General features: G+C 42.2%; 1 protein-coding gene across 4 annotated transcripts in view; it reads left to right on the top strand.

The window, feature by feature from the left end:
- Positions 1–20,374, top strand: part of ASAP2 (ArfGAP with SH3 domain, ankyrin repeat and PH domain 2) — a 297,947-nt gene that overhangs the window by 80,459 nt on the left and 197,114 nt on the right. For all 4 annotated transcript variants that reach the window (XM_068280327.1, XM_068280325.1, XM_068280326.1 and 1 more), the window contains exon 2: positions 3,263–3,335. In XM_068280327.1, the coding sequence (XP_068136428.1) occupies positions 3,263–3,335 (73 nt within the window). The remainder of the gene's footprint in view (positions 1–3,262; positions 3,336–20,374) is intronic.

The following is a 20,374-nucleotide window of genomic DNA, read 5'->3' as shown; positions in this document are numbered from 1 at the left end:
GCACTGTCCATTCCTCCCCTGGGTCCCCCTGGCCCCTGTAGTTGATCTTTGGAAAAATTGGCTTTTGGCTAAAGTCAGATTTTCAGACAGGAAGAGGCAGGCATGCTGTGATGTTCCTTCCTGTCACCCGCCCATTCTTTTCTCTTAAGGGGAGTGAATGGGGTGGGGAAGATGAGGGAATAGGTAAGTAATAGGAAGGAACATTGTAGCAAACCTGCCTCTTCCTTTCCTTAAATAATCATTAGTGATTGGACATGGTACTTGCTGGTTCTACATTTTGGCATCTATAGTTTGTTTTAAACGTTGGCCAGATTGTCTATGGTTTGTTAGATCTTTCTATAATCTTTAGCAGTAAATATTTCTTTACATACAGTATTACATGTAAACAAAATACACATTCCTTGGAAATAATCAATGCATTCAGAAGGTGCTTCCAGGTGCAGGAAATGTGTAGGTGTGTTTTGTTGGATATCATAGTTGTGCAAATAATCAGCTCTCTGACAGAAACCAGCTTGAAAATTCCAGCTGTACAGATGTTTCTGGCATTGTTACGTTTCAAGGATCACTTTAGTAAAAATATAAACAATCTTCCTTGGATGCACAAATGTTCAGCTGAAACTAAACCTTTCTTCAGACCACTGTCTTGTCAGTGTAAATTCTGAGCTGTGAGTATGTGTCTAATGACAAAGTTGCCCAGTGCATTCTATAATGTTGTTCCAAGGACATGCCCGACTTTGTGTCCTTATTCATGAGAATTTATTCTTTGGAAGCCTGAAAGCAAACCACTTTCACTTTTTTTGTTTATCTGTCACACAGAAGCTCCCTGCTATCAAGGAGTCTTGAATCTCTTGCAGTTAGAGATAAACTCTGGCCAGTGAAAATAACTTGCTTGCTCACTGTTAAAGTGTAACTGTCGGGCATAAAACCAAAAATCAATTCTTTATTTTTATCTGGTAAACAAGTAATAAGGACGCTAACCAGGCAATCCAAAAGTTAAAATCACTATTACTTCTCCTGTTGACAGATGATCATAGCCCAGTTTACCTGACTATTATTTGGTACACACTATTTGGTATGCAAAAAGGAAGTTGCAGGGTATGCTGGGTTGTCCTTTTTTGCTTCTCGATTTCCCCTCAGACTTAACTAATGCAGCCTGATTGGCTGAAGCCTCTTTCCCTCCGGTTTTCCCCTCCCACACCTCTGTTCCTCTCTGATTGGCCAATATTTATTTTTCTGAGATGATGCACTTTCTATAGTGGAGGGTGGGCAATGCATACACAATCAGGCAGAGGAGATTAAAGAGGAACTCCAATGAAAATAATGTAATAAATAAAAAAGTGCTTCCTTTTTACAATAATTATGTATAAATGATTAAGTCAGTGTTTGCCCATTGTAAAATTTTTTAGGTTCTTTTCTTTTAGCCGGGCGCAACCACTAGGTGGTGCTAATACTCCAGCGATAGCTGGCAGCAGAGTTACATCTTTCCCTACTATCCATGGCGGCCTGGAGGGGGAATAGTAATTAATGCCACCTAGTGGTTGCGCCTGGCTAATTTACATTCTGACATTTATTACATGGTGAAATTTTTACTGTGGGCAGGTGATGTAGCTGCTGCATGCTATTTTGGCAGTTGGAAACAGCTGTAAACAACTATTTTCCACAATGCAGCAAGGTTCACAGACCCGAAACTGCCAAGAGTACGTACTCAGAATTTCTTGTGGGAGGGGTTTCACCACAATATCAGCCATACAGTGCCCCCTGATGGTCTGTTTGTGAAAAGGAATAGATTTCTCATGTAAAAGGGGGTATTAGCTACTGATTGGGATAAAGTTCAATTCTTGGTCAGTTTCCCTTTAAGGGAGGAAATGACATCAGGATTGGCTTCAAAATAGCCATACTTAAAATGGGAAATGCTAAGAAGGGTTTTCTCTTTTTTTTTTCTGTAAAAAAAAAAAATCACTAAAATCAAAATGTGGATAGCGCATTACATATGTTATGTAAGTAGAGCAAGTGTATATCTACTTATATATGTGTTTTTTTTTATTTTTTTTTTTTATTCCAAGCACTTAAAAAAAAAAAAAAAAAAAAGTTTGTTCATAGGACCTATAATAGTATGGGTAATCTATTGCAACAGAGAAAATGTTTTGACTGTAGTTTAATGACACACATTTGAAATAAGGTCATTTAAAGTGGGATGAAACTACATTTTAATTGGAAAAAAAATTAAATAAATCGTCCAATAAGAAATAATTTATTTAGCTTCCCTATCCTGTTGTTTTGGTGTTCACTGTCAGATTTAAGAGAAAAAAAAATCTGCTGGTTTCCATCTTTACGGTTTCTCTGTGATTCTGTGATGTCAAATTTGACTTCACTTCTGCCCTTTTAATTTTTTTAATCCAGCTCCGTGGTAATTTACTGCTTATTTTAAGATACGTGCACATGGCTGATTTGTTTAAACGACGGGTCTTCAGATCCACCCGCGGGCCGGCCGTTCAGCCGTCAGTTTCCCCGTGTGTGCAGTCTGTCGGCAGGCTGATAAGGCTGGTTTTGACCGATCCGCCGGATCTGTCAAAACCAGCCTTATCAGCCTGCTGACAGACTGTACACACAAGGAAACTGTCAGCAGAACGGCTGCCGCGTGGGCAGGTCTGACGACCCATCATTTGAACAAATCAAACATGTGCACATAGCTTAAAATAAGCAGTAAATTAACACTGAGATGGATTAAAAAAATTAAAAGGCCTGTTTACTGTCCCTCCCACTGCAAACATTACCTAGATAACAGGCTGTGTACAGTACACTCTTTAAAAAGGGGTGGGGAGGAGGAGAGATTCAATTACCGTTTGGTTAGTTTCCTTATCTTAACTGAAATGGGAAGTTTCTATTTTTTTCTATTGCATTTTGAGATAAACTTGTTACTGTAGCTGAAAAAAAAACTTCTCATAATCCTATTGGCTCTGCAGAGTTCAGCAAAGAAAGGCACACAGACCAGGTAAAAAAATGAACAAAAATGATAGAACAATTGGGACCGATTTCAGAATAAAAGGGGTTTACACGTATATAATTGGGGCACAAACTATTTTTGGGCAATTTTTTGTATCTTTGGATTTTACAACCCCCTTTAACTGATCTATGTATGTCTTAGGATTTCAACTCAGAATTGTTTCTCTCTTTTCTTTTTTTTAAAGAAGTTTATTGGCTTTTCATTGTTTCTCATGAGACTTTAATGAATGATTTGTCTTTTTTTATCTTTGTGTCACAGGCTCTGGATGTTGATCGCTCTGTCCTCTACAAGATGAAGAAGTCTGTGAAAGCCATTAACACATCTGGGCTTGGTACGTGCTTTTCATTCTCCTGCATTCATCTTTCTTGCTGTCGATGGTATTTTAAGCATTAAGGTTTTTCACTCTTAGCTCTTCACACATCTCAGTGTCAGGTCCCTGAGTAGTCTCAAGCACCTAGGAGGGGATGACAAGAGTGTATGTTTTTCTGTTAGTTTCAACCCATTTTCCTGTGAGGTATCGGCTTTATTTTTATCCATGAATTCAACTGACACCTTGAAATTTAAAGTGTTTTTATAACTGTGTTCTGCTGGTTAGTTCTCAGGTGTTTAGGGGGTTATGAAGTCTGTTAAAGGGAAATATAAATGTCAAGTCCCAAAATGAGTCCAGATTTAACCATACTGCCAAAGTGTGAATCCCTATCGGTGACCGAATGTACTAGTTTTTTGTTGACTTTGTTCTCGTTTCTGTTTGTCTGGGGATCCCCTGTTGCTATCTGTAGAACCAGGGCTTTTCTTCCTGACTGATCTAAAGCTGAATAATCACCTGATGACCCAGGAAGATGGATCTCAGTGACGTTCCCGATCCATCTTGCTGCGGGTGGGTACACACGACGGTGTGATCGGTAAGTCAGGCGATCACGGTACTTTGCACAGGGTAATCGGGTATCTTAAAGATCCGGCACGGAGGTCGTTATCACCGTCCATTGACAAATGTCGTTTGCGTAGTTGTGTATCTGTACCCACATCGTGACATCACATAAACTAATGCTTGTCCCTCATAAATATTCAGGTCATTGAAGAAATCGTTTAAAAAATCGTGGGAACATCACTATTTTTTGCGCGGAGTTGTCGGGGATCATATGGATCTGAGATTAAAAGAAACTTATACTGAAAAAAAAAATGCCTGGTTACTTACCTGGGGCTTCCTCCAGCCCCCTGAAGTCTTTCTGGGCCTAGCCATTATCCCGTGCTGCTCGGTTTCCCTGTTGTCACCCTCCATATGCTGCATGCGCGGTGCACCTCCTGCAGTCATGCTCCCACAGTAAACAAAAATTACTACCGTGCACACTGGCCAGGAGGTGTGCACTGGCCATTACAGGTGGTGCGCATTGGCCAGCAACTCGCTGAGTCACCCAGCTTACGGGGAAAGCGGGACATCTGAGGAATGGCCCAAGACGGGATCACAACGAGTGGAGGGAGTAGGTGGACTTCGGGAGGCTGGAAGAATCTCCAGGTAAGTAACTGGACATTTTTTTTACCTTTTTATATGGTCATAAAATCCTCTTCAGCATCAATTCCCAAGTGGAATCGCCACATTCCCGCGGCAGATGAGTGATTTATTAGTGATATATAGCCCTGCAAAGTTCCACGACTTTGCAGGATGCAGATTATGCTTCCCTGGAGAGGCAGAGCTTTGAGCTGTAGCTCTGCCTCTCCGCAATCAATCTCCAAGGATCTCAGTCTCCACCCCGCCCCTCTCAGTGAAAGAAGACTGAGAGGGGCAGGGAGAGGCAGAGATTGACTGCAGAGGAGGCAGAGCTACAGCTCAAAGCTCTGCCTCTTCAAGGAAGTAAAGCCCTGCGAGCCATGGAATTTTGCATGGCTATTTCTCACTAATAAATCACTCATCTGCCACAGAGATGCGGTGATTCTACTTGGGCATTAATGCTGAAGAGGATTGTTTAACAAAATAAGGTCAAACAAGAGACTTCAGAATCTCTGTAAGTGCCCCTTTAATGTTTGTAAGCAGCGTACATTATAAGGTTCTCAATTGTTTTGAAGAGTCTTGTCTTGACGTTTTGCTTGCACAGAATTTCTCCTTTTCTTGCACAAAGGTAAGAACTAAAAATTGGATGTGTGATGGCAATGAATAAAGTATATTGCTGACAGTTTGTTCTGACTTACCATCTTTTGAGTCCCTGAAACTGACAGCACCTGAAAAACAACAAAACAAGTCAGCTAAAAAAATTGCCCATTCTGCAGCTCCCATTAATCTGGCTGTTGACTGCTGTCTGTGCAGCTTTGCAACTGGCCAGCTCAGCCCGTATTAGCAGAGAGCTTATGCAAACACATCTGTTCCGTATGACCACCTGCACATATGGTCACATTGGAAATGCACGTGGTGTGCTTCACATAAAAAGTCTGCTCACTGCGTCTTGCCCGCCTTCAGACATGACTAGGCCTGGACTCTCTTCACTTGTCCTACAAGGTTTATGGCGCTCTTGTCTTGATATTGAGAAGCTGAACTAATTTTACCCAGAGAAGAGATATTCCAGCTATCAGAAAACCAGAATGCATCAAAATATTTTATAAGTGTTTCAGAATCAGAACCCATTTTATTATCCAAGTACAACAGATGTCACACCCAGAATTGCTTTTTTTACATATGACATCGGACATAGTGCAAATAACAAAAGGTAGATAATGAACATTAAGGAAACACACATATATAGTCCTGGATACAGAAAGTATTCCCGACGCATGCAATACCCTTATAAGTGATACCCTTACTGATTGGGGTGGGGAATTCTGACATACAATACAATAACATTTCTATAGCGCTTTTCTCCAATAGGACTCAAAGCGCTTAGGCTCTCTCAGATTCAGTAATTCGTAGTAGGATGAAGTATTCACACAACAAAAGTTATACAGGATCTTCTAAAAAAATAGCATATTGTGATAAAGTTCATTATTTTCTGTAATGTACTGATACACATTACACTTTCATATATTTTAGATTCATTACACACAACTGAAGTAGTTCAAGCCTTTTATTATTGTTTTAATATTGATGATTTTGGCATACAGCTCATGAAAACCCAAAATTCCTATCTCAAAAAATTAGCACATTTCATCCGACCAATAAAACAAAAGTGTTTCTAAAACAAAAAAAGTCAACCTTCAAATAATTATGTTCAGTTATGCACTCAATACTTGGTTGGGAATCCTTTTTCCAGAAACGACTGCTTCAATGTGGCGTGGCATGGAGGCAATCAGCCTGTGGCACTGCTCAGGTGTTATGGAGGCCCAGGATGCTTCGATAGCGGCCTTAAGCTCATCCAGAGTGTTGGGTCTTGTGTCTCAACTTTCTCTTCACAATATCCCACAGATTCTCTATGTGGTTCAGGTCAGGAGAGTTGGCAGACCAATTGAGCACAGTAATACCATGGTCAGTAAACCATTTACCAGTGTTTTTGGCACTGTGAGCAGGTGCCAGGTCGTGCTAAAAAAAATGAAATCTTCATCTCCATAAAGCTTTTCAGCAAGGCTCAATTGGCCTGCCAACTCTCCTGACCTGAACCCCATAGAGAATCTGTGGGATATTGTGAAGAGAAAGTTGAGACACAAGACCCAACACTCTGGATGAGCTTAAGGGCGCTATCGAAGCATCCTGGGCCTCCATAACACCTGAGCAGTGCCACAGGCTGATTGCCTCCATGCCACGCCATATTGAAGCAGTCATTTCTGCAAAAGGATTCCCGACCAAGTATTGAGTGCATAACTGAACATAATTATTTGAAGGTTGACTTTTTTTTGTTTTAAAAACACTTTTGTTTTGTTGGTCGGATGAAACATGCTAATTTTTTGAGATAGGAATTTTGGGTTTTCATGAGCTGTATGCCAAAATCATCAATAAGAAAAACAATAAAAGGCTTGACTGAAGTAGTTGTGTGTAATGAATCTAAAATATATGAAAGTCTAATGTTTATCAGTACATCACAGAAAATAATGAACTTTATCACAATATGCTAATTTTTTGAGAAGATCCTGTATTTCTGCAAATGCCAAACTGAACAGGTGGGTTTTCAGTCTAGATTTAAACACCTCTAGAGATGGAGCTGTCCTGATCTGTTGAGGTAAGGAGTTCCAAAACGTAGGGGCAGCATGGCAGAAGGCTCTGGGACCAACCGTTTCCAAGTGGACTCTGGGTATGACTAGATTATTAGTGGATCTGAGAATGCGGGGATTGCTACGCAGCTGGAACATTTCTTTCATGTATCCAGGGCCCAGATTATTCAGTGATTGAAATGTCAGTAGGCCGATCTTGAATAGAACCCTCCATTCTATAGGTAGCCAGTAAAGGGAGTGCAGGACTGGCGTTATGTGGCAGTGACGGGGTTGGTTGGTTAGCAGTCTGGCAGCAGTGTTCTGTATCAGCTGTAGGCAGTACAAGTCCTTTTTGGAAGGCCAGTGTAGGGCTGGTGCACACCGAGCGGCTTTTTGGGCGTTTTCAGATCCGCTTGCGGCTGCGGATCTGCTTGGTCAATGTATCTCAATGGGGTGGTGCACACCAGAGCGGCAGGCGTTTTGCAGAAACGAAAAATGCCTGGGTGAGGCATTTTTTGGATTTCGGATGCGTTTCTGCCTCAATGTTAAGTATAGGAAAAACGCAAACCGCTCTGAAAAACGCCTGTTCAGAGCGGTTTTGCAGGCGTTTTTGTTACAGAAGCTGTTCAGTAACAGCTTTACTGTAACAATATATGAAATCTACTATACTGAAAACCGCAGCAGCAATCCGCAAAACGCTAGCAAAACGCCTCATAAAAATAAAAAAAAGCGTTTAAAAATCTGCTAGCATTTTGCGGATCTGCTAGCGGGTTTTGGTGTGCACCAGCCCGTAGAGAGCATTGCAGTAGTCCAGTCGGGAGGTAATGAAGGCATGAACTAAATTTAATAGATCGTCTGGGGGGATGAGGTGCTTGATTTTTGCGATGTTCTTAAGGTGAAAATAGGATGATTTCACCACAGCAGAGATGTGAGTTCTGAAGTTTAAATCCCCATCAATTAGAACTCCCAGGCTACGCACATGATTAGAGCTGCGTAGATGCGTGCCTCCTATTCCCAGTGGTGAAGACTGCAAGTTAAGTTGTTTTGTTGTCATGCGCTGCCCTCCGATCAGAAGAACTTCAGTTTTGTCTGCATTTAGTTTCAGCCAGTTGTCATTCATCCATTGCTGTAGTTCACGTAAGCAGGCGTTTATAGTTGGAGTTGGGTCTGTCACACTAGGCTTGAAGGTAAGATATAGTTGGGTGTCGTCCGCATAGCAGTGGTATGTCAGGCCATGTTTCTGGATTAGTTTTCCAAGCGGTAACATCAAGGGAGAATCTAGGAGGCTCCAGTTTAGGCCCCTCTCATACTATGCAAAAAGTACTATGCATAGTCCTTCAATGGAACAACTCCTTGACCCCCAGTTGTTAGAATTGGTTAGCCTATATCCAAAAGGATTTGTCTATTTTAAAAAGCTTCTATAAAAGGCGCAATGCCCTCAAGAAATTTAAGTTGGTCTTGTCGAGGTGGCTTGGCGCCCAGGGTAATGACCTAGACTGAGGCTATGCTGTTGGGAGGGCTGGGTGAGTGGGTGGCTGTCAGTCTACCGATTGTTTTATGCACTTAGATGAGGTTGGAGGTTATCTCTGCTCTGCAACAGATGATATTTGTTGTTTGTATGTTATCGTAAAACTTTATTGCCGCCAAGGGATCAGACAAATGGTCGCTGCTGAGAAAGGACAATATCCAAAGTCCGTTTAATTAAATGCAATATAAAATCAGCACAGACTTCCTAGATTAATTGATGTAGCGTATACTTTCTAAGACTTCACCATGAAGACACATATAAAAAAAAGGGCAAAGGTTCGGTAATGCAAGGATTCCCAAAAGAGGTGAGGGAGGCCGGGAGGTTGTGTTAAAGAGGGGATTGAGTTTAGGAAGACGACTGCTTGATGGTCCTGTGCCTGGAGGTTCTGGTGGGGATGGTCCTGTAACAGCGGCCTAAGGGGAGCAGGTTGAAGAAACTACTCTTGGTGAAGGGGTCGTGCATTATTCTGTTTGCCTTGCACCTTAATTTCGATGTGTGGAAGAGGCCCAGCATTGGCAAGGACAACCCGACAATCCTTTCTGCAGAGTTGATTACTCTTTGGAGTTTGAGCCTACCACTTGTGGTCGGGCCTGTGTACCAGACGATGACTGAGGAGCAGGAGATTAGATGGTGGCAGTGTAGAAGCTATTTACTTATGCTATTAGAGCATAAAGATAAGTCCTCCTAGAAGGATTTCTCTTACAAGAGGTATTTATGGAGATATGCATTGATTGGGCAATTGATTTTGTCCTTCTCTGATTGCTAGTCACAGTTGTCTGATTTCTCTCTCACTTTTGCTTGCTGAGCAGTGTAATAGAAGCTGAACACCTGATAAATCGGTTATTTTGCACCGTCATGTCGGATCACATTGTGGATGATTGTTAAGATGTCCACTAAAGTCAAAGTCAATGGATCTTTGTATCACTAATAACTGTGTAGATATGCATCGAATGGGTGAGCAGTGGTGGCGATAGCAAATGCATAGGACAGTAGTGGCATATTAAGGAGAGACCCCCGGCATTATCCATGCTATAGGTTAGCACCGGTTGCACCTGTGAGGTTTTGCTATAGACTCGTGGTTGGAACTAGTTCTTCAGTCCGAGAAGCTTGGCATATGCATTGGTCCTAGAACACCAGTTGGTATACAGTTGAGGACCTTACTGGTTTGTACTTTAATGTTAAATTCACACTACCTTTTAAGCCAGACATTTCTGTCACCGTGTGAATGAAAACTAAATACCAGCGAAAATGGGAAGTAAAGTGAAAAATGCATGCTGCCCCACACTACACAAAACCTCAAGGTCCACTGCAAAGCATTAACTTCAATAATTAAAAAAAGTGATGTGAAAACACAGACTACAGACACAGGGAGAGGGTTAATGTTTTGAGGCTGCACTAAGATATTTCTTACATGCAGTATTTTAGTGCCTGCAGTAGAAAATGGTTCTCTTGTACTTGGGATTTGAACGCTTGGGCGACAGTTCAGGGCTAAGTGCAGTGCTGATGTGTTGCTAACCTGAAAAGTAGTGATGTTCTGTTGCTATGGAGGAGGCAGGGGCGTAACTACAGGGGAGCAGTTCCTGTGACTGCAGGGGGGACCTAGAGCTGTAAGGGGTTCTCAACCGCTACTTCACTCCCTCCAATAAAGGGATCCTTCCTTCATATCGGTTGTTTTTGTGACTACTTGTTATGGGTGTGAAGATTACGATGTCCACACCTGTTTTATGACCCTTGCAGGAAGGGCCCCCAGGCTGTGAGGGCCATGAGTGGTAGGCAAGGGAATGGATGTGAGCATTTGGGGGGGGCATAAAAGTTTTGCTGGGGGTACACATGATTTGTAGTTACGCCCCCCTGACAATGACACATAAAGCGAGAGGAGAACAATGACCTCTGCCTGCACTCGGACAAAATGATCCAACAGTCCCGGTCTCTTGCTGGCGCATCAGTGCCGTTGTACAGATGCTAGATTCTTTAGAATGTGCATGCAAGAAAAAATGCCAAGGCGCCGAAATAAAGTTTATTTTGGAATACATGTGTGTCACCAGGTGAAGGTAGGCCAACACTAGCCTTTTTTTTTTTTTAATTGTGATCTATGGGTGCCTCGAGTCCTTACTGTATTTTTTTTTACTATAAGACTCACCCCCCCCCCCCCCAAAGTGGGGGGGGGGGGGAAAGTCACGGGGCCATATGCAATTAACTTTTTTTCTCCTGAGTTTTCAACTAGGAGATCATTTTTCAACTTCGATTTTAGAATACATTTTCAGGACTTTGAAATGGAAAAAGAACCAAAAAGTAGGCAAATAAGTACCATCAAAGTTATTTTTAGTATTTTCTTGCTTGCTGGTGATTAAAAATGCATTTTATTGACAAGTTTAAAAATGCCACCTAGGAGAAAAAGTTAATTGTCTCTGGGCCACTGTGTCTTATAGTTCAAATGCAGGGAGTTACTGACTTGTGAACGCATGCCAATACCAACCTGCAACCCGCCACAATGTCTGGGACCCCCTGTAATGTTCCCATGCAAAGGAGGACACTGGGGGACACAAGGAAGATAATGAAGGACACGGAGACGCAAGAGATACACAGGGGGCATAATGCCCCTTCACCATGGATGCACCAGGTTTAGTGTATATTTTTTCTCCTGGTTTTTGTCCTCTAAACCTAGGTGCATCTCATAGTCCAAAAAATATGGTATATATCATTATTTATTGGCTGTGTGTTTGCAGCTCCTTGGACACCTGAGGTGTGGCTGCACAGGCCCACGATTTGTGCAACCTCATAAAAGTTTAATTGTTACAGTGTCTTTAAGTAGTGCAGGTACTTATTTATTGTATTTAAATAGTGTTCAGTGTACAGCGTATTTTAAAATGCTGAGTTCATTAGCTCACTTTGATTCTCGTAAATGTTTTTAATTTATATTTCCTCACTCACGCCTGTCCTGTGTGGTAACCACATCAGTCTATTTGCCTGTCATAAGCTGCTTTACACAGTACTCAGAGTTCACAGCAGTGTTTTGCACTGTAAATGTATATGGTTTAAGGAAGTGAAGGTAATGTGGTTTACCACACACTCATGTGTATGTTTGAGAGACTAACAGTATCATAAATGAATCCAGAGTAACCACAGGTGAATATAAATCTCATTTCCTGCTTTCCACTGTGACTGTTATGAGGTGACTGGAGAAGCGGTCTGTCTCAGCAATGGAGCATGGTTGTGCACTCTGGTAGTAATACTACACTGTGCATTTAATGTGAAATTCCACCTTTCTTAAACATATTTTGCAATTCAATGTTGAAAAATCTTTCCACTTCATTTTAAAGGGCCTGGATACACAGCATTTTTTTTTTCAAATTAAAAGGGCTCAGACACACTATAAGCGCCTTTCTGAGCGTTTTCAGCTCATCCGAGATTGCAAAATGATTGTGTAGGTGTATGTGTATGTGCCGTGATCACTCAAACGCTACCGATTTCAATGAAACTTGGTATGCAGAAACCTTACTACCTGGGATATGTTCTGGGGTTTTCGTGCCCCCTTGCACACCTGGGCGGAACCACAAACAGCCAATCAGATTTCACCCATTCATGTCAATGGGACAAAATGGGACAAAAGGCGGTTATTCTCACAGCAAGAAAGCCAGAGTCCCCAAACTTGGCACAGTTGGTCACAGGTTAAAAATTTGAAGGAAGTGGGCGAGGCATAAAATAGCCAATCATATGCCAGCCATTCATTTTAAATGGGAACATGTAAACTGCAGCCATTCTTAAACTGTTAATGGCAGGGTTGTCAAACTTGCCACAGTTGGTCACTGGGCAACTTGGAATCATATTCAGGAAAGTGGGCAGAGCCTACAGCAGCCAATCAAAATTAATCTGTTGATTATCAAGCGGAATATTTAAATTGCTGAGATTCTTACATGTTAGTGGCAGAGGCCTCAAACCTGGTACAGTTGGTAATTTGGGTGACTGGGGTTCAAATTCAGAAAAGGAGGCGGACCCACAAGTAGCCAATCAGATTTGTCTTATTTCAGTGGGACAATTTAAATAATTGATGCCAAGGACCCCAAACCTCATAAACTTGGTCATTGAGTGACTGTGTCAAGTTTTGAAAAATTTGTTAAACTATGTTCAACAGCAGATTACCCACGATGATCCTATTCTACAACGGCAGACCATCAGGACAGATCATATTGTGGATAATCATTATGTCCGCTAAAGTCAAAGGACTTTAGCGGAAATTTACTGCAATCACTCACATCCTCATTGGTGTCTTGTGTCTGTGTTTGTGCGGTACTTTCACTTTCGTATCCGTTCAGGTTTTACGGATCCGTTTTTGGTTAAGGGTCCATATAAACCGGGCCTTATACCTACAACCTTTGTCATCCAAGACGATAGTTTGCAATGTTCCAGTTTCTGTATTGGTGTCACTTAGTTTAAACTCGCATTAGTGATAAAGCATGCTGGAAAGCAATGCCTAAGTGCTGTCGATTTCTGCTGCAACTTATGCCCTTCCATACAGCACAACAGGCTGCTTGTGAAATAAATCTGTTACTTAAAATGACCAGTGTTGTTTTACTGCAGGTATGTACTGGGTTTAAGGCAGGGGTCACACGTGTTCTATTTTTGTGAGTGTTTTCTGCACAGAAAAACTGATTTACACGGAGAACAGTGGGGATTTTAGGGCCCATTCACACTTGTGCGCTTTACAAGCGATTTTCAGCATCGCTGAAAATTGCTAGTGTTTTGAAAAACGCTTGTACAATGAAAAGTGTATGGAAGTGTTCTCATCTAAGCGGTTTTTCAATTTGCTGAATCGCAAACTCGTTGCCTGCAGCATTTTCTGAGCAATTAGCGTTTGAATGTTAAGTATAGGAGCACTGGCCTGTTAACAATCAGCAGAGTTTTTCCAGCAATTCTGTCCATCAAACCTTCCAGTTTACCCACTAAACACCTTTTTTTTCCTGTGCAGATGTCATTTCCTGTTTATGGAAGACTTAGACACCGCTTATTGAACTAGAAATTGGAAAACGCTAATTGCTGAAAAAACGCTTTCTTTACAGTGAAAAATCGCTGGAAAATCTCTAGGAAAAAACACTGGAAAACTCCAGAAAATCGCTCAGCATTTGCGATTGCATTTTGTGGTTTCTAGTGTGAATGGGCCCTAATGCGTTTTTTCGTGTGCAGAAAAAACTGACATCCTTCAGCATCATTCTTCACATTTTGTCAGTTTTCTCTATCAATTAAATTAGCTGTTGTGATTAAAAAAAAAAAATTCCTGCAGAGAAACCGTGTACAGAAAAAAAGCCTCCTTTTCCACTAACTGTAATCCGCTTAAAAAAAGCAGATCGCAGCCGTTATGCCTATCGCAATAGCATCGCGCTTTACATGTAAATCATGCTGCTCATTTTCCACTAGTGCAACTTGTGTTTCCTGAATTGCATTCTTTGTCCTGCGCTGTTCCTGACAGCTTCATGGCGCAAACAGGGCAAGTGTAGATTGCGGGCTGCGCAATCACAACGCATCAGGATTGTGCCTGGGATCACGCTTCCCAGTGGAAAAGGGCCCCCAAGTCTCCTCACCTCTCTGTTTTGCCACATACAATACCTTGCACATGCTTTGATTCCCATTTTAATGTAAGAATTCTTCACAGTACAAGACAGAAAAAATAACTGCAAGCCAATCACGCCTCTCAGCCTCTTTATTTTCTCAATGTGATTTCAAGGGTTGATTTGCATATGTATTCACATCATTTACATACGAATTGCCCTGGTCTCCAGTGCTAGAGTTTGGTTGCACAGTTTGTCTGAATAAATCCAGCCTATTTACTGGAGTGTTGGAGGACTTTATTCAGTACTGGGTAATGGGTATATTATGTATTTTCATCATGCATTTCTCCTTTCTCATGTATCTGGCTAGGGGTTTTCAGCCAGCAATGCTCATTCAGCAGACAGTATGTTTATCTCACATTATTAGAGCAAGCACATATACTCCATGGCCTGGCAATGTCTTTTGTAAAGTGCTGATTCCGTTGTCCGTGATTACGAGCATAAAATGTATTTCTTTCTTTATTTTTGCTCTTGCCCAGATTTTATAAGGGGCAGAGAGGAGAGGCAATGACTGTCATCAGGCACTCTGGGCTGCGAACTGAGGTCTGTTAGCTCTGTTCTGGTATCACTGTTGGCTTTTTTTTAAAGTGGACCTGAACTCTTGCACCGAACACATGTTTTTAGAGAGAAGAGCGTTTCTATTACCCCCTCATCTGTAAGTAATCACAAGTGTAATTTGATCTCTCAGCTGCATCGACGCAGAAATTCGGCAATCCTCTGCAGACACAGCTAATATATCTAATAGAACACAGTATGTTAACCCTTTGTCTGCTTCCATGAAAGCAGGAAGTAGACACACTGCAGATTTATTGCAGGAGTTCTGTAATCTATAACAAAGACATTTTTCTTTAAAGGTCATTATGTTGTCTCTCATCTTTTAGAGCAAAGAGGAAGTTCTAAGTTCAGGTTTCTAATGGTCCCCCGCAGACATCCTGTGCCTGAGCAGCCACTCACCGATGCTCCGGCCCTGCCTCAGGCTCACTTCTGGAATTTCAGACTTTAAAGTCTGAAAACCACTGCGCCTGCGTTGCCGTGTCCTCGATCCCGCTGATGTCATCAAGAGCACACAGCGCAGGCCCAGTATGGTCTGTGTCTGCGCAGTACACTCCTGGTGACATCAGCGGGAGCGAGGACACGGCAACGCAGGCGCAGTGGTTTTCTGACTTTAAAGTCAGAAATTCCAGAAGTGAACTGGAGGCGGGGCCGGAGCATTGGTGAGTGGCTGCGCCAACACAGGATGTCTGCGGGGGACCATTAGAAGCCCCGGATAAGTTCAACTCATTTTCCCCCGACCCCCCCCTACAGTATCCCTTTAAAGTCTGAAAATCACTGTGCCTGTGTTGCTGTATCCTCTCTACCACTGATGTCACCAGGAGCGTACTGCGCAGGCACAGACCATACTAGGCCTGCGCAGTACGCTCCTGGTGACATCAGCGGGAGTGAGGACACGGCAACACTGGCGCTGTGGTTTTCAGACTTTAAAGCCTGAATTTACAGAAGTGAACCGGAGGCGGGGCCGGAGCATTGGTGAGTGGCTGCGCCAACACAGGATGTCTGCGGGGGACCATTAGAAGCCCCGGGTAAGTTCAACTCATTTTCCCCCGACCCCCCCCCCCCCACCACAGTATTCCTTTAAGGTGCCTATAAATACATCGATTTTCCTATTCCGTTACCTGCAGATTCGATCATTCTGATCAAATTGGATGGGAATAGATTCCTTTAGATGTGTGATTCAATCGAATTTGACCAAAAATCATTAGAAAGTATTGCTTGGACAGGACGGAACATCTAGGTTGTTTGGGGGTGGAACAGAAGCAGGGGACGATCAATAGGCCATAGTGCTGCATTGTATCAAACAGTGCAACGCTGCAGTTCAATTCATTTCCCTGCTGGAATCTATTACAAGTCGATATGCTGTGTGTGGTAGGAATCCATTACTTCTAAATCAGTTCCTGAAAGGAATTAATCATTTCGATACATCGGTTGGAAACCTTTACAGGTGGGCATACATAAAGCGATTTGGTAGCCCGATCAACTAATCGATTTGATATTTGTATCGAATTGATAGAGAATTGAGTGCGTTCCAGTAAGCACAATTGACAGTAATTGACCGATATCTGGGTGAATCGAGTCAATTTGTCGATCAAGTGGGATGGAAGATATCAATTGGAAAGGAATTAGCTACTGTTCATATGATCTTGATTGAGAAAGAATCGATTTTTAGATACAGAGCACTTAGGTACAAGTTCGCTCAGATCAATTACAATTGTGTAGGACATTGCTTGTAGTGTGTGGGCCACTAGTCAATTGGCTTTGAATCAACCACACTGTAGTTGATCGCCCAATAAAGTCGATCACTTATTAGCTTGATGCAAAATTGCTAAATGTATGGCCATCCAGGGCTGTGGAGTCGGAGTCGTGGAGTCGGAGTCGTGGAGTCGGGCAATTTTGGGTGCCTGGAGTCGGAGTCGGGAAAAAATGCACCGACTCCGACTCCTAATGAATTTGTAACTGTAATTAAAATAGAAAATATGATAAAATGTTCTATTTCTCAGATAAGTCATTAAAAATAATGTATATATACAGTATATATACAGTAATAGCTGTGCTTAGTCCACAAAAATGAAATAAACCAATCAAAATTAGTTACTTGTGCTGCTTCAATAAAGCAGTCCCCGTATTTTTAAGGTCAGATATACATATCTGATTGTGACTGTATATATGATGTGTACACAGGAATCTCTTATATATACTAAATAACATCTATGCTGTAAGAATAAAGCCTGATGTGTAGCTGTGTCACTAATAGAGATGGTCAACGAGATGGAAATAATTCTGCATTGATGCTGATTTATGCAAATGTATGCACTCCCTTTGCTGATGAAATCAAATAATGTGATATGTTATTAAAATTTGGTTTGGTGACTACAAATTAAAGGGTAACTGAGACGGATGAAAAGTAATTTTTTATACATACCTGGGGCTTCCTCCAGCCCCCTTCAGGCTAATCAGTCCCTCGCTGTCCTCCACCACCCGGATCTTCTGCTATGAGTCCTGGTAATTCAGCCAGTCAGCGCTGTCCGGCCGCATGCCGCTCCCACAGCCAGGAACATTCTGCACCTGCGCAATAGTGTGCTGCACAGGTGTAGTATGCTCCTGGCGGCGGAGTGTGTGCATGCGCACTACGCAGGCCCGGATTTACATCACAGGAGCTTATAGGCACAGATGTCCTGGCACCCTAAACTTTGCCCTCCAGAAACCCAAAAAACCCCGGTGAACCCCATCGCAAGTGTGCTGGATGACCCACCTGTGACTTCTCCCTCACCAGTCATAGGTAGCTACAGGTGTCACTTAGCATTAGGTAGCCAGCTAGTGGTGCCCCGACTGAAGGGAGATCTTGTCAGTGGAATGTCGAGAGCCAAGTGACTAAACCCTTATTTAAGCACTGCTCAGTACTCTGCATAGGGAAGGAGGGAGGTGCTAGGGGAGTGGAGTGAGCCGCCCCTCCATCATCAGGTGCCTGTAGGCACATGCCTACAGTGCCTTATGGTAAATCCAGCCCTGGCACTACGCCTGACTGGCTCAAGTACCTGGACTCATAGCAGAAGATCCAGGTGGTGGAGGAGGACAACGAGGGACTGATTATCCTGAAGGCGGCTGGAGGAAGCCCCAGGTATGTATAAAACTTTAATTTCATCTGTCTCAGGTTTACTTTGTTACACAGTAGTACTATACTCTACATATGCACTCCCCACAGAGCTGCAGGGAATCCACTGAGAATGCAGTGCACATTGAACACAGAGGTGTTGTCTGTTTACAATCTCCTCATTCCCCTGCAGAGTACCTGCACATCATTCTTACATGCACCCACACTTACATTGCCTAGGGCCTGATAGATGTTCTTTGTTCCGGTTTGTACCTTTTACAAGTACTCTTACCAAGGACTAGTTTTAGTCTAAAGGACATAAATATGACGGTCTCCATATCCTTCTCACTTCAGATGTCTTGTAAAATTCCTAAGCGTTGGCAGTTAAGAGACGAATTTCATGTTACATACTTTTAATCAACAAAATTGTAATATGCAAATTAGAGGAGTCGGAGTCGGTGGAATCCTAAACTGAGGAGTCGGAGTCGGTGGATTTTTGGACCGACTCCACAGCCCTGTGGCCATCTGTGTATGGCCTACTTATCTCTATAAATTATTTCATTTTAGGAGCTGTGGCTTTTAAAGTGGACCTGAACTTCAGAACTTCCTCTTTGTTCTAAAAGATAAACCGCATAATAACCTTTACAGAAAAACATTTCTTTGTTACAGCTGATATAAATTCTGCAATAAATCTGCAATGTGACTACTTCCTGCTTTCATGGTAGCAGACATAGGGTTAAAGGAAACCAGAGATGAACGCTTGGGCACAAAATAAACCTATCCGCCGATAGATTTTACAAAATAAATGCTATACCTGATACTTTCGCCGGTCTGGTGTTCCATTTTTTTTTTTAATTTAATTTTTTTATTTATTTATTTTTTTTTACTAAAATTTCACGCAAAACACAGTTCATCAGAAAAGCATATTATTTGGTGGGCTGTGTGCAAAATGAAAACACCATTTCTAAAAACCTCTTAGGCCTCGTTCAGACTATACGCGCTGCCGTGCGCATTTTGGCAGCGCATATAGTGTGCGACACGCAAGAGCGGTAGAAGGGCATAGACAGCCCTTCTACCATTCCCATTGCGCTATTGCGTGCTGCACGCATTTTTGGGGATCGCAGCGCAGATCCTATTCATTGTTAAACAAGCTGTTCTATCTACCTCGCATCCATTGTTGACACCGTCATTAGAATTCTTCTCTAGGATAATTAAGCAATGGAACCTTAGTGAAGGTCCCTCCCCAATGATGACTCTTGTAGCTGACCCAGGTTTTGCTCCGGCCAAAGATAGAGCTTGGTGTAGGGCCAATAAATTAGATACAGATGTGAGACTTATTCACATTATGGGTTGTAAAAAACTAAATATCATATCGGTCTTACATAGAGGGGAGTTAACAGCTTTTAGTAAAGTACAACTTCTTGGTTTCTGGAAAGGGTATATAAGAAAAAATGTAGCGTTAAGACAGGATATAAACATATACGAACAGTGGTTCTTAAGGAAATTTAGACCACTTAAGGCTCTATCAAAGATCAATAATTTACTAGATGAGACCTCACATAGGACATTGCCCGCATATGCGACCAAATGGGGAAAAGAGGTGGGCTTAAAATTGGATGAGATGTTATGGGATAAGATCTTCCATTCAATTTGGATTACTTCGGACACAAGTACCCAATTAACGCAATACAAACTCATAACGAGATGCTATCTTACACCGGCAAGGATGGCAAGTAGTGGCCTAATAGCAAATGATACATGTTGGAAATGTATTAATCAACGCTGTACTTTGGTACATATAATGTGGGAATGTCCTATAGTGAGGAATTTTTGGGTGGAGGTAGAACATTTTTTTAAAAACTAAATTTACTAAGCAATTAACCATCGATATTATGGGGGCTCTGTTTGGAGTGCTGGATGGGACTCAAGGTTTGGGTCAGGTGTGGGAGTCATTGTTGATCCTGGGAACAGCGGTTGCGAGGAAACTTATTATAAAATTATGGAAAACACAAGGAGCACCATCTGTTCAAGAATGGGTAACTGAGATGACAGCAATTTTGGAGGACGAAAGAGGTAATGAGGTGGTAGAAGAAGCAGAAGACAGAACACAACCTACTTGTAGAATAGGGAAATAAATGTGTATATTATGGAATAGTAGGTTATAATCTGAATTTAATGGTGGAGGAGGGCAGTCCCGGAATAAATGGATGATTGGATGGGGTGAATACGGATGAATGGATGTGGTAAGAGGAATGAGGTAGGAGGTGGAAGAAGGGGTGGGAATTATATACCGCTTTATGTGTCTCTTTGCTACAGTAAAGGAAGCAATAGGCCCCTGTAGCTAGTAATGAGGTGCGGACGGGAAGAGGATGGGGGATCCAAAATAGGTTTCGGGCGGTAGAGGGGGGGTGGGATCTGATTTGGAAGATCTAGGGTTTGTTTGTTTTTAGCTTAATCTATTATATAATAAAGATGTTTATAGAGCA

This window comes from Hyperolius riggenbachi, chromosome 4 (genome assembly GCF_040937935.1).
Source record: "Hyperolius riggenbachi isolate aHypRig1 chromosome 4, aHypRig1.pri, whole genome shotgun sequence".
Lineage (NCBI taxonomy): Eukaryota > Metazoa > Chordata > Amphibia > Anura > Hyperoliidae > Hyperolius > Hyperolius riggenbachi.
The sequence above is the reverse complement of the archived record's forward strand: the minus strand, read 5'-3'. Positions and strand labels throughout refer to the sequence as shown.